This window comes from Ictidomys tridecemlineatus, chromosome 10, assembly GCF_052094955.1.
Source record: "Ictidomys tridecemlineatus isolate mIctTri1 chromosome 10, mIctTri1.hap1, whole genome shotgun sequence".
NCBI classification, from domain to species: domain Eukaryota; kingdom Metazoa; phylum Chordata; class Mammalia; order Rodentia; family Sciuridae; genus Ictidomys; species Ictidomys tridecemlineatus.
Window position 1 is genome coordinate 4,252,809 of NC_135486.1, and position 12,582 is coordinate 4,265,390.

The 12,582-nt window shown below is 35.9% G+C and overlaps 1 protein-coding gene across 7 annotated transcripts in view; it reads right to left on the reverse strand.

Annotated features, from left to right (window-relative positions):
* Positions 1-12,582, reverse strand: part of Nme7 (NME/NM23 family member 7) — a 165,751-nt gene that overhangs the window by 59,051 nt on the left and 94,118 nt on the right. For 6 of the 7 annotated variants that reach the window (XM_078022274.1, XM_021722680.3, XM_021722682.3 and 3 more), the window contains one exon: positions 10,092-10,193. In XM_078022274.1, the coding sequence (XP_077878400.1) occupies positions 10,092-10,193 (102 nt within the window). Of the gene's footprint in view, positions 1-10,091; positions 10,194-10,271; positions 10,360-12,582 lie in introns of those variants that run through there. The other variant, XM_078022277.1, reaches the window with a different exon arrangement.

Genomic DNA, 12,582 nt, shown 5'->3' on the forward strand with positions numbered 1-12,582 from the left:
ACCAACAGTACAGACTGAATAAGTTATCTTCAAACAGAAACCCTCATAAAATAAGACTGTGTCTGGTCACCTCATTAATGCATATGTTGTGACCACAGGCTCACAGGAACCTAATCTTATATTCCCCTTAGGAGCAACAGTTCAATATTCATCAGTTCGTGGTGGCTTCTCAGAACATAACTATCATTGTTTCTGAATGGAGACAATATGATTTTATATACAGACACACTAAAGACCAAAACTGTTTGATGTTAATAAATTCAATAACATTGCAGAATATAAAATTAACATACACAAATCAATTGTGTTTCTATACACTGAAAAAGAAATGAAGAAACCATTTACAATAGAGTAAAAATAATAAAATATTTAGTGATAAATTTAAACAAGGAAGTAAAAGATCAGTATACTGAAAACTATTAGACATTGATGAAAAATATTAAATAAGAAATAAATAAAATGATACCCCAAATTCATGGATCAGAGGGATTAATATAGCTAAAATGTTCATATTAACCAAAGCAATCCACAAATTTGCTTATATTTCCCCCTAAAAATAAATACAAAACTTCTAAATCTATTTTTATATTAAAAAAATCCTCAAATTCATATGGAACCACAAAAGATTCCAAATGGAAAAGCAATCTTTGAAAGAACAAACATAAAAGCATCACACTTCCTGATTTCACACTACATTGCAAACCAATAGTAATCAAAATACTATCACGTTGGTATTAAAAACAGACACACAGATCCATGGAACAAAGTCAAGAGCCCAGAAATAAACCCAGACATATATGGTCAACTCACATGTGATGTGAGGCCAAGAGCACATAATAGGAAAAGGACAGTCTCTTCAATTAAAGGTGTTTCCATATTCAAAGAATGAAATCAGGTCCCTATCTTACACACTCACAAAAGTTAACTCAAAATGGATTAAAGAATTAAACTTAAAAACAAAAACCATAAAACTCCTAGAAGAAAACAGAGAGAAAATTCCTTCACATTTGTCTATGACAATGATTTTTTTGGGGGGGGGCATAACACCAAAAGCACATGTCACAGCAACACAAATAAACCAATGGGACAACAACAAAACAAAAACTGATCATTCCGTACAACAAAGGAGCAATTCACAAAATGGAAAGGTAATCTCTGGAAAGATAGAAATACTTGCAAACCATAAATCTGATGAAGGATAAATGTGGGAGACCAACCTTGCACATGACTGGGTCACACTCCCCGGCTGGGTGCTGAGGCGCTCAGTCACAGAAATGTGGCAGAGCTTTCCCCACCCTTCTTGGGTTTGAGGGTCGGTGCATGGGTATGTCTTGTTACAGCCCCGTAGGTGGAGCTACACACACCTACACTCACCTGTTCCTTTTTAATACAACTCCTTGCCCTGTTTAGGATAGAATCTTCCATGGAAGTGCCTTGTGTGTGTCCCCTTGGGTGTGGCCTACCCAGGTGTCAGTCAACCTGCTGACAGTGGACATCATGAAGTTAGACTCAGCCCCCTGACCTGACCCCTTGCCTCATTTGAGTAGCTTCTCCTCAATAAAAGGGGTCAGCGCATGCTCTCGCTCTCTCTCTCTTCCTGTGGACCCTTAAGGTCAGAGAAGCCATCACAGCAACCCCAAAGAAAAAGGTATTTGTGTCTCTTGTGTGGTTATTTCATGCAGCCCAGTTAGCCCAGTTCAATTGGAGTAAACCTGAGCCTTTTAGTCTCGAGAACAGAAACCCAGCAGATAAACATCCAAAGTAGCTAAGGAATATATACAATAGCAAAAAGCTCAAATAATCTCTTTTAAAAACAAGTACATGAAAATATTCTCAACATCACTAATTATCAGAGAAAAGCAAATTGAAACCACAATGAGACATCATCTCATATCTGTTAAGATAGTTATAAAAAGATAAGAGTTAACAAGTGTGAAGAAAAGAGAATACCAGTGGAGATAAAAATTGGGGCATCCTAAGATGAAAAAATATATGGAGGATTCTCAAAAAACTTAAAAATAGAGATAGGGATCTCTAAAAACATAACCCAATTAATAAATGGGAAAACGAATTAAACAGACACTTCTTAAAGAATAAATAAAAATGGTCAACAAATATAAAAAAAATGTCCATCATCATTAGCAAGTATGAAAATGCAAATCAAAACTACACTAAGATTTCATCTTACAACAGTCAGAATGGCAATCATCAAGAATACAAATAATAAATGCTGAAGAGGATGTGGAGAAAAAGGAACACTTGCACTGTTGGTGGAACTAGCAATATTATTATTATTATTATTATTGTTATTATTATTATTTTTGTCTGATAACAAACCCAAATGTAGCACTTCGATAATCTCTGCCTATGAAGAGGGCTTCTATGTTCCTAAGCTCGACTTGTACAATATGACAGCCAAATGTGGCTATTAAGCACTTGACATGTGGCAGTTTAGATTGAGAAATGCTCTGAACATAAGATGTGTGATAAATTCCAAAGACTTAGTATAAAGTACCAGAATGTAAAATATCCCATTAATGATTTTGATATTATTATATTCCTTATTATATTTTGGATATATTGAATTAAATAAGATATATTGTTGACATTATCTACTTCTGTTTTAATGTAATTACTAAAAAATTTCAATGTACTGTATTACAGATGTAACACGTGTAAGTGTAATACACACATTGTATTTGGACAGTGCTGGCCCCAAATTACTCCAGCTATAAGGTCTATTCTATTTGCTTCCCTTCTCCCATTGCATTCCTTTGGTCTCAGAGTTAAATATATCAGGAGAAAGATGAGTCACCTGATAAGAAAAAGCCAAGGAACATGAAAAGAGTGTTTGCTGCCTTCTGCTGTGACATGCCACCTGGTGCTGGTGGCAGCTTCAGTGCTCACCTCCGCTCAGCCAGCTCAGAGCTATACTCTGCTGCTCTTCAGTACCTGCCACTCTCCCTCCATGCCCAATGAATGGGCTACAGCCCTGCAGTTTCCTCTTCTACACACACCACCACCACCCAAAGCTCCACATTAAACCAGATTTACTGAAGTTTGAGAAGACAAAGAGGATACACACCCCAGAAACTCAAATGCCTCAGACTTAGGTTTTAGAAATTCTGTTCTGAAAAATCTTCTCACTCACCCAGTCTCTGACCATGGTCTCTTCTCCCAGGCTTCAGCCTCTACGGTGCCTTGGCTTCTCTCTTCCCTTTTATTTCCAAACTCCTATTATTTCTCGTGCAAACAGTTTAGCTATACTTTCAGGATGCTTTTTTTGTTGTTATTTTTAATCCCGTCCAACCTATTCTTCTAGAGCCTCGGTGCCTCAAATAACACATGCCTGTATTTCTCCACAAAACTCTTCTTGAAAATAAATACTAGAATTGGCCATTAAGATACTTGAAACTTTGTATTTAAATTTTTTAAACTCTACCCCAATGCCAGCAGCCTGTTCCAGTCTTCTCAAGGACATGAAGTAACTAGGAGAGAAGGAAATCCCTCTGCAGAGAATGCAGCAGGGCCTTTTGCACTAGGAGCTGGCCTCAGCCTACCCTTATCGCAGATAACCTGAGAGTTGGTGTCAAATACAATCTGGTTATATTTATCAAAAATTACATAACGATTAATTATAAGGAAACTCTCAAATTATTTTTTATCATAAGACAATATAAAACTAAAATCCACAAAATATGTCTTCACATTTTTGAAAAATATTTAAGGCCACATGAAAATCTCAGTATCTGTAGTGTTATGCTCTTTAAATCAGTATACACTGTCTGATCCCAATTAATTTATAAAATTAGTAACTCAGGCTGATGGGAATAATAGGCCACATTTTCTTTATTAAACATTAATCAATTTCTAACTTTTCTATAATGTCCATGTTACTTTTATAACCATAAAAATTATTTAAAAAATCAAAATACAGAAGACAAAATAAAGTCTGAAAGATAAGAAGGAAAGAATAAATAATAGGTGGAAAATTTTGAAAGAGAAGGAAAATTCATATCTCTAGAACTAGAGTGAGAAGGTGAATTCAGAAATAGAAAAACTACATGTAAAGAAAGAGAGTTACAAGATTAGCTAACTTTTTCTCTATAAAGAGATAATGCCATTTGGGTGGAGAAAAGGATGAAGTCATTGTAAAAGTATCAAGTAAAATGAACTAAAATGAGAATTAGTAGAAAGAGAAAAATAAAAGAATTTTTTATAAAATAAAGGCTTGAAGTTGGCAGTCTTGGCTCAGCTGTGATTGGAGATATAACTTATATCAGTGTGACTTGAATCAGCAGGTAAATGTGGTCAGGAAGACACTTCCTCCATACACAGGAATGTACTAGGTAGGTGGCTGAACTGATCTAAGGTGGAATTGTCAGGGTGTGGCCAAAGGACACAAGTAGGAACAATGAGGAGAATGCCATAAAGAGTATGATAGGGACAACAGTGGCGTCTGGGTGGAGCAAAGAGAAGTCATAAAGTGGGAATATTGTCAGTAAGGGAAGGACCAGGACTCCAAAGAATGGAGGTTTAGCCAAGTCACAGGTGCAAGGTTCAGGGGATCAGGAGACCCAGAGAGCCAGGAAATAAGGCAAGTACTACTATCTCAGGGTTCAGTCTGCAAAGGTGGCTTTCTCTCTCTCTCTTTGGATGTTCATCAACAAGAGCATGGTTATAGGAGAAATGTGAGACGTAGGACGATTACAAATCAATGACAAAAGGAATCCTATTTTGTCCAAGTTGATGGGAGAAACTTGGATGAAAATAAAGAATATGATCAGGGTTTCAAAATCTTCAGTAAATAAAGTACATGACCATCTATTAGTAATGTAGATGACAGAAACAACAGACACCAGCTCCCAAATATTTCTCTTCCAAGTTTATACAATTCCCCATACTCTTTGTAAAAAAAACTTTACATTTTCAAAATATTGTACTAATTCTACATTTTTTTAAAAAAATTGGTAAAGTCTACTAAGTAACAGATAAAAATACCACTTTGACAATCAAATGAATGAAAATTTAATCAAAATTTGTAAAGCCACTTTTTGTACATGAAAACATTTGACTCAGTTCAATCTTGTGATAGGGTAAAGGTTTTCAAAGTATAAAGGCAGATGAAGGTGGATATTCATTTTACAAAAATTTTTAGATTCTTTTAAATAAGATCCTTTACATTTTATATGATGTGGTTTACATAATATGTTTTAGGAATAGATTTTTCATGAAACAAAGTATGCTCACGTGCTATGGTGTGAATACGAAGAGTCCTCCAAAGGTCCCAGTGTTAAAGGGGGTAGCTCCCAGGCACTACTGGTAGATACTGTGGACCTTTAAGAGGTGAGGCCTAGTGGGAAGTCTTTCAGTCATTGGAGTGGTGCCCTCAAAGGGGATTGAGGAGTGCTGGCCCATCCTGTCTCTCTCTGTTTCCTAGCTTGTGATTTGAGCTGTATGCTCTGACCCCCACTCTCCACCATTGCCATCCAGTTAGCTCACCAGCTGCCCAAAGTGATGAGGCCACTGATCATGGACTGGAACCTCCAGAACTGGGAGCTAAAAAAATCCTTTATAAATTAATTGCCTCAGGGGGCTGGGGATGTGGCTCAAGCGGTAGCGTGCTTGCCTGGCATGCGTGGGGCGCTGGGTTCGATCCTTAGCACCACATAAAAAAAAATAAATAAAAATGTTGTATCCACCGAATACTGAAAAATAAATATTAAAAAATTCTCTCTCTCTCTCTTAAAAAAAAATTAATTGCCTCGGGTATTTCATCATAATAGCAGAAAGCTGACCAATACAGTATGTTAAATTATTTTGGCTTAACAGATCTACCAGTCCAAGAGCAAATGTAATCTGTACAATTCTTCTAGACAATTTACTACTTCTTTGGTGACTCTGAGTTTCCTAATGGCTCAGCATGAAAACTGCTACTGTACTAAACATGAAAATTCTTCAGCAAGTGCAATCAAAACCTTTCAAGAATCAAATCTGGAATTCTGCCCAGGTGGACTTATTTTCTGCATGTGGGGATGGTGTGCTGAGTGAATACATCTCTAATTGTAAAAAAAAATATGATATATTTTCCATTGGCCTCCAAATGTTTTCAAGTATCCCTATTAGTAAAATAAGTGAATAACTCAAAATATGTATATACTTTAATAGATTTATAAATGTATTCTTATTTAAACATTATATTTTATTAAAAATTTCTTACTTTGGATAGTAAAATATAAATTTATGATCAATTATCCCCTATCCCCTGCTTCCCTAATGAGCTGTCTTGTGAACCATTCTGTTTGGATACTGCTTCTAGAACGTCTAGAGATACCGAAGAAATTTTATTCATAAACAATGAGTTCATGAACAAAAAACTATAAGACCACAAGGAAGAAAAATCTGCCAACAGCAAAGGCTTCAATGATGCAATGAGGTCAATCTGCAACTTGTAAGTTACAAAGCTACTTACTGGTTTCTGTTAGTCTGAATCAAATTATAAAATAGGTCTAAATCTTATAAAAGAATAAAGAAAAGGACCCATTTTGGTAGGTCACATACATTTTAACCAATGAGTGAGTACCAGATGTTAGGTATACATAAAAACAGTCTATTCACTAATTCATCTAGCATTAATTGCATGACCATTATGTACCTGGCAGTCCTCCAAGTAATAATTACATTTACATGTATTGTAACAATATCTTTCTTTAGATATGGGAATTGCAGGTAATGAAGAATGAATTTCTAAATTATTTTAAGATGAATACTACATGAACAGGTTGGCATACATGCAAATTTAAAGTGAAATTCTTGTTAATTATCAATTCTGTCTTTTGCTAGAGTTAAGACTAAAATTTTTTCCAACAAATATAAACCCAGTTAGCATCTGGCACAACGACTAGCATGTAGTAAGCTTTCGATACTTATTTGTTGGAGAAGTGAGGGGAAAGGGGAAAAGGAAGCGGTGAGAACTAGATAAAACAAAGAAGTCTGAGCCACAGAGAAAGGGACATCTCACTGTTTTGGAAGCATGGTTTGTAACTACTACCACTGTGCTTCTTGTGTCCTGGAAACCCCCATCAAATGCGTGTGGTCCCGTCTGACAGCCTAATCTGTATTTAGAAACAGCATGTAGTTCAGCACCCCGAGACTCAAAGGAGAGTCAGTTCTAACAGATAGATGCCTCTGCATTTAAAAGTCTGTTGACTTTCAGGTTTATGATAAAGTAAAAATTATTTTCTCTTACACGTGCTTTAAAGAAAATTTGTAAAATACATGAAAATAAAACTAACACATTACTATAATTCCACTTCCCAAAGAAAACCACTATTAACATTTTACATATTAAATTAGCTCAAAATTTTAAAACCCCTGTGGTGTTGCTGAAAACCTGACGAAACTTCAGCTGAAAACTGGATGAGACTTCGGATCAAGCTAGCTGCCTGCAGAACTTACCTGGACTGTGATTTAAGCTAGCTGCCTGCAGAACTTACTGGACTGTGATTTACCTGGACTGTGAGTTAATCTGTTGAGACACTGCTTTACCTGGACTGAGACAACAAACTGTAATCTACAACAAATTTTAACTGGGTATCTTTGCTAACGGTGTCATTGCTGGTATAATTTTTCCAAGGGCTTCTTGCATGGAGCCATCAATTGGCTTGGTATTGTAACATTTTGTATCCTCCCTTTCTGTTTGTAGCAGATTATTTATGGTGTTTGTGTAAAAACCACTATGGTTGTTATTTAAATTAAACAAAAGGGGGAAATGTTAAGGTCTGTAAACAAGTCAAAATAACACCGGGTATCTTTCCAGAGAAATGTTAGAGTTCGTAAACAAGTCTGGATGGTGCCTGGCAAAATGCCAGAGGGAATGGTTTGAGAAGTAACAAAAGTGAGCCATTAAGTGTGGAGATTCCTTATTGGTTGACTGATGTATCTAGTTTATGCTAATTAAGATAAGCTGTGTGGAATGTATAAATAGCTCTGTTGTCCTACAATAAACAGCTCCTACTCCTGCTGTATCAACGTACACAAGTTATTTGTCACCCCCCCCTTCCATGTGAGGCTCATAAACAACAAAAGTGAAAGCACAAAAACGAAAACCCACAGTACAGTAATTCCAGCCATGTTTAATGAGGCAAGATTCATGGCCTGAAAGTTTCCAAATTAAGCTATCATGATATTATGATCCATAAGGAACAACACTTTGTTTTAGTTATCTCTGTTCTGCACCAACTGTGGTACCTAGCACATAATATTCACTCAGTATATGTTCATTGAATAAACATCCTAAGAGAGTCAGCATGTTTTTCTTTTCAGAGTCTATGATCATACCGCGTCACTCACCACCTCCTCCCCAGCAAAGCCATCCTGGCGTTCCCTGCCTTTACTTCAGCTTCAACAACAGTCATGAGCCTGCTATAGCCCAAAAGCGACACTGTGATCCTCCCCAGTAACACCAAGTTATGTTTCACTCACTCCTCACAATTCAGCTCAGATGTCATTCTCCTCAAGAAGTTTCCCCAACCCTTGTTGCCCATCCTTGGGCTGAGCTAAGTGCTATAATTCAAGTTCCCATAACACCTGCAAACAATGCAAGTGACACAGTGCATAAAACTAGCCACTAGAAAGGTTGTTCATTTGCAGGCTGTCAGTTCTTGAAGTTTCTATCTTTATATTTACAAACACCTGAACAGGTTCCACAGTATTTACTGAACAAATGAGAGACTGAAAGAATGAACAAAAACTCCTTTTTTGTTCTACTTTTCATTTCTTTAATTTATTCCTATTTGTTTGGTTAGCTGTTCTCTCACATTTTTTAATCTTAAAAATGAATACCTACCATGTATTAAAGATAAATTAAAAATGAGAAGAATGCAACAACTGAGTTCAGCTTTCTCTTCAAGCCAAAAAGTATCCCTTTCTATCTTAAGACTCAGTAAATAGCGTTACCACTGTTTTCTCCAAAGTTCTCACAAAAGAATCAGGCATAACTGCCACACATTCCCACTCAATGCGTTATTTATATCTACTCTCCTTTCTCCCCAAGAAGACTCTAAGGAGACCCTGATGACTTGCTCTACTAATGCCATCAGATCTGCTCCTTTCCACTTCTAGAGCCTCTGTCTTTAACCTCTTCCCATCTAGTCTCCTGTTACATCAAAGGAATAATTTAGTATGCGCAAAACTGAGCTACATACATACAGTTAATTCCTATTTCCTACCATATAGAATTCAAATTATGCAGAATCTACATTCCTATTGTGGCTCGTAAAGCTACCCATTCCACAATCAGATCTACTAGTACTCTCTACCTTATTTCCTCTATTTAAGAAAATATATTTCCTTGTGTTTCAGGTATTCATTTCCCATTGAAGCCAGGGATATATTCCTGCTATGCAGCATAGAAAATTTGCAAATTTCTTCATTGCTTTCTTTGTGCATGCATTAGCATTTTCCCCATTCTCTTTGTTCCTCAATTTGTCTTTGAAATCCCTATTTACATCTCTCCTCTCTAACAAAGTCTAATTACCTCCAAGGCACAGGAATTGCTCCTTTACTATGTAACACTTTGACATTTGAATTTCATCTGAACATCAATATTTTGGTCCTTACCTGTTTGTTTCTCTGCAAGTCTAAGCACTCTAAGAGATCTTCATATGTGTACTCTGAGATCATTGACAAGTGACAAGTTCCATTGCTCATATTTACTTATGGATCTCAGATGATGTCACCATATTGATATTCTTCACATTTAGAGCTCTATTTATGTCTTTCCTATGTCAAAGGATAATACCTTAAGTTTCATTATAAAGTTTGCAAAATGTACTTGGACAATTTAGCAAAAAGAAACAATAAAAAAGTGCCAGAATAAATGCTTCTATATATTCTATATTGTCTCAAGGCTAGTAAAAATTATTTTTCTTGGAACATTATAACATGTTATTATTCAAAATACTATTGAGTAAAGATGTTGGTATACATTCACTTTTAAATTATTTTTAAAAGAATAAATAAAAAATAGCAAATCTGTTTAAATATTAAGTGAATGAATAATACAAACTAGATTAATAATTACAACTCACAGGATCTGCAGGTCCACAGAATTCTCGAAATGTCTTCGTAGAATTATTCTGTTGAATCTCCATTGCTACGCAAGGGCCAGAATACAATTCTGTCACCATCTCCTATGATGTATAATATAAAAGAATTAATACAATTTGATAATATTTTACCCCTTCTCTTTTAATTGTGCCACTATTCCACTAATCCTTCAGAGTTAAAAGTTACCTTTGGCTTCTTTTCCTATTTGTATCACACACACTGGTAGTTCCTATCTCCTTGAACCCAATGCTGAAAAATTAACATATAAAAACAAAATGTTTCTCCTGAAGAAGCTTTTAAAAACCATAATGCATTCCAGCAACAAGGAATAACAGGGGCCAGATTTATTTTCCCATCTTAAATTTCTAGAAACTAGACAAAATATATGAAACAACAGTTTTCAGATTCTGGATGACAGGCACCATAGACCACAGCCCTCAGGAGAAGGGAAACAATAAAGTAAGACACACAGTTGCCCCACTGCAAATGTTATTAAAACAAAAACAAACAAAAAGACTGGATGGGGTGACTAGGATAAGACACTGCCAACGAACAATGAATCTGAAGACAGGGAACAGAAACTGTTCAAAAGCAAGCATGAAAATAAACAGCAGCACATCTGTCAATCTAAATTCTCAAAAACAAAGAAAAATAAAGACTTTTCCAGAAAAAGAAGAGCTGGGAGAATTCACCACCAATAGCCTTTTACTATAAGAAATGTTAAAGGAAGTTCTTCAGGAAGAAAGGAAGAAATGCCAGACAAAAATGGAGATCTACACAAAACTCTACTAAACATGTGGGTGAATATAAACACATTGTCTTTTTTTTAGTTGCTTAAGAAGATAATTATTTAAAGCAAAAAATATTAAGAGTGTACTGTAAGAAGTAAAATGTACTAGCACAGCAGCACAAGGAGGGAAACACAGGTACACTGATTGGCACTTCAATTCTGCACATGAAACAGACATGAAATACACAATCAGGGGTGGCCTCACAGATTTGGAACACCCAGTGAATCTTCCCTCCCCCTCAGTATACTGCAGGTAAAAGGGAAACAAACATGAGATGGAGGCAGAACAACAGTGTGGATATATGAAGATCAAAAGTATCAGGAACTGAGAGAGACCCAGGAGGGAAATGAGAGGAGGTCAGACCACGCAGGCCATATGAGACATTTTGATACTGGAGGGTTTATGATGCAAATGCCATAATTTTATTCCCTTTTAATGCTGAGTAATATTCCATTGTGTATAAATACCACAGGTTTTTTTTTAATCCATTCATCTATTGAAGGGCATCTAGGTTGGTTCCACAGATTAGCTATTGAGAACTGAGCTGCTATAAACATTGATGTACCTGTGTCCTACAGTATGCAGACTTTAGTTCTTTGGATTTATGTCAAGTTGTTGGATAGCTGGGTCATATCACCATTCCTAGTCTTTTGAGGAATATCCTTACTACTTTCCAAAGTAATTGGACTAAACTGTAGTCCCACCAACAATGTGTATCTTTTCCCTCACATCCTTGTCAGCATTTATTGTTATTTTTATTCTTGATGACTGTGGAGTGAGATGAAATCTCAGTGTAGTTTTGGTTTGCATTTCCCTGATGGCTAAAGACATTGAACATTTTTAAAATATAATTGTGGGCCATTTGTACTTCTTCTTCTGAGAAATATCTGTTTAGTTCATTTGCCCATTTACTGATTGTGTTATTTGGGGTTTTGGTGTTAAGTTTTTTGAGTTCTCCATATATTCTGAATATTAATCCCCTGTTAGAAAAGTAACTGGCAAAGATTTTTCCCCATTCTATAGGCTTTCCTTCATGCTCTTGTTTCATTTGCTGTGCCATCCGATCTGTTGAATCTGGTTTTATTTCTTTAGCTTTGGAGTCTTATTAAGGAAGTCAATGCCTGTGCAAATATGTCAGAGTATTGAGCCTACTTTTTTTTTTTTTTAAGAAGTTACAGTGCTCCTGATTGAATTCTTAGGTCTTTGATCTACTAGGAGTTGACTTTTGTGCATGGTGAGAGATAGGAATCTAATTTAATTCTTCTACATATGGTATCCAACTTCCCTAGCACCATTTCTTTTCTCCTATATATGTTTTTGGCACCTTTGTCAAGTACCAGATGACTGTATCTGTATGGGTTCGTATCTGTCTCTTCTACCCTATTCCATTGTCTTCATGTCTGTTTTTTATGCCAATACTATGCTGTTTTTTATAGTTGTGTAGTATTATTTGAGAACAGATATTGTGATGCCCCTAGCATCTCTCATTGCTTGATATTGCTTTGGCTATTCTGAGTCTTTTATTCTTCCAGATGAATTTAGGACTACTTTTTTCTAATTCTATGAAGAATGTCATTGGTATTTTGATAGTAATTATATTGAGTCTGTATTGCTTTTGGTAGTATGGCCATTTTAACAATATTGATTCTATGTATCCACAAACATGAGAGGTCTTTCCATC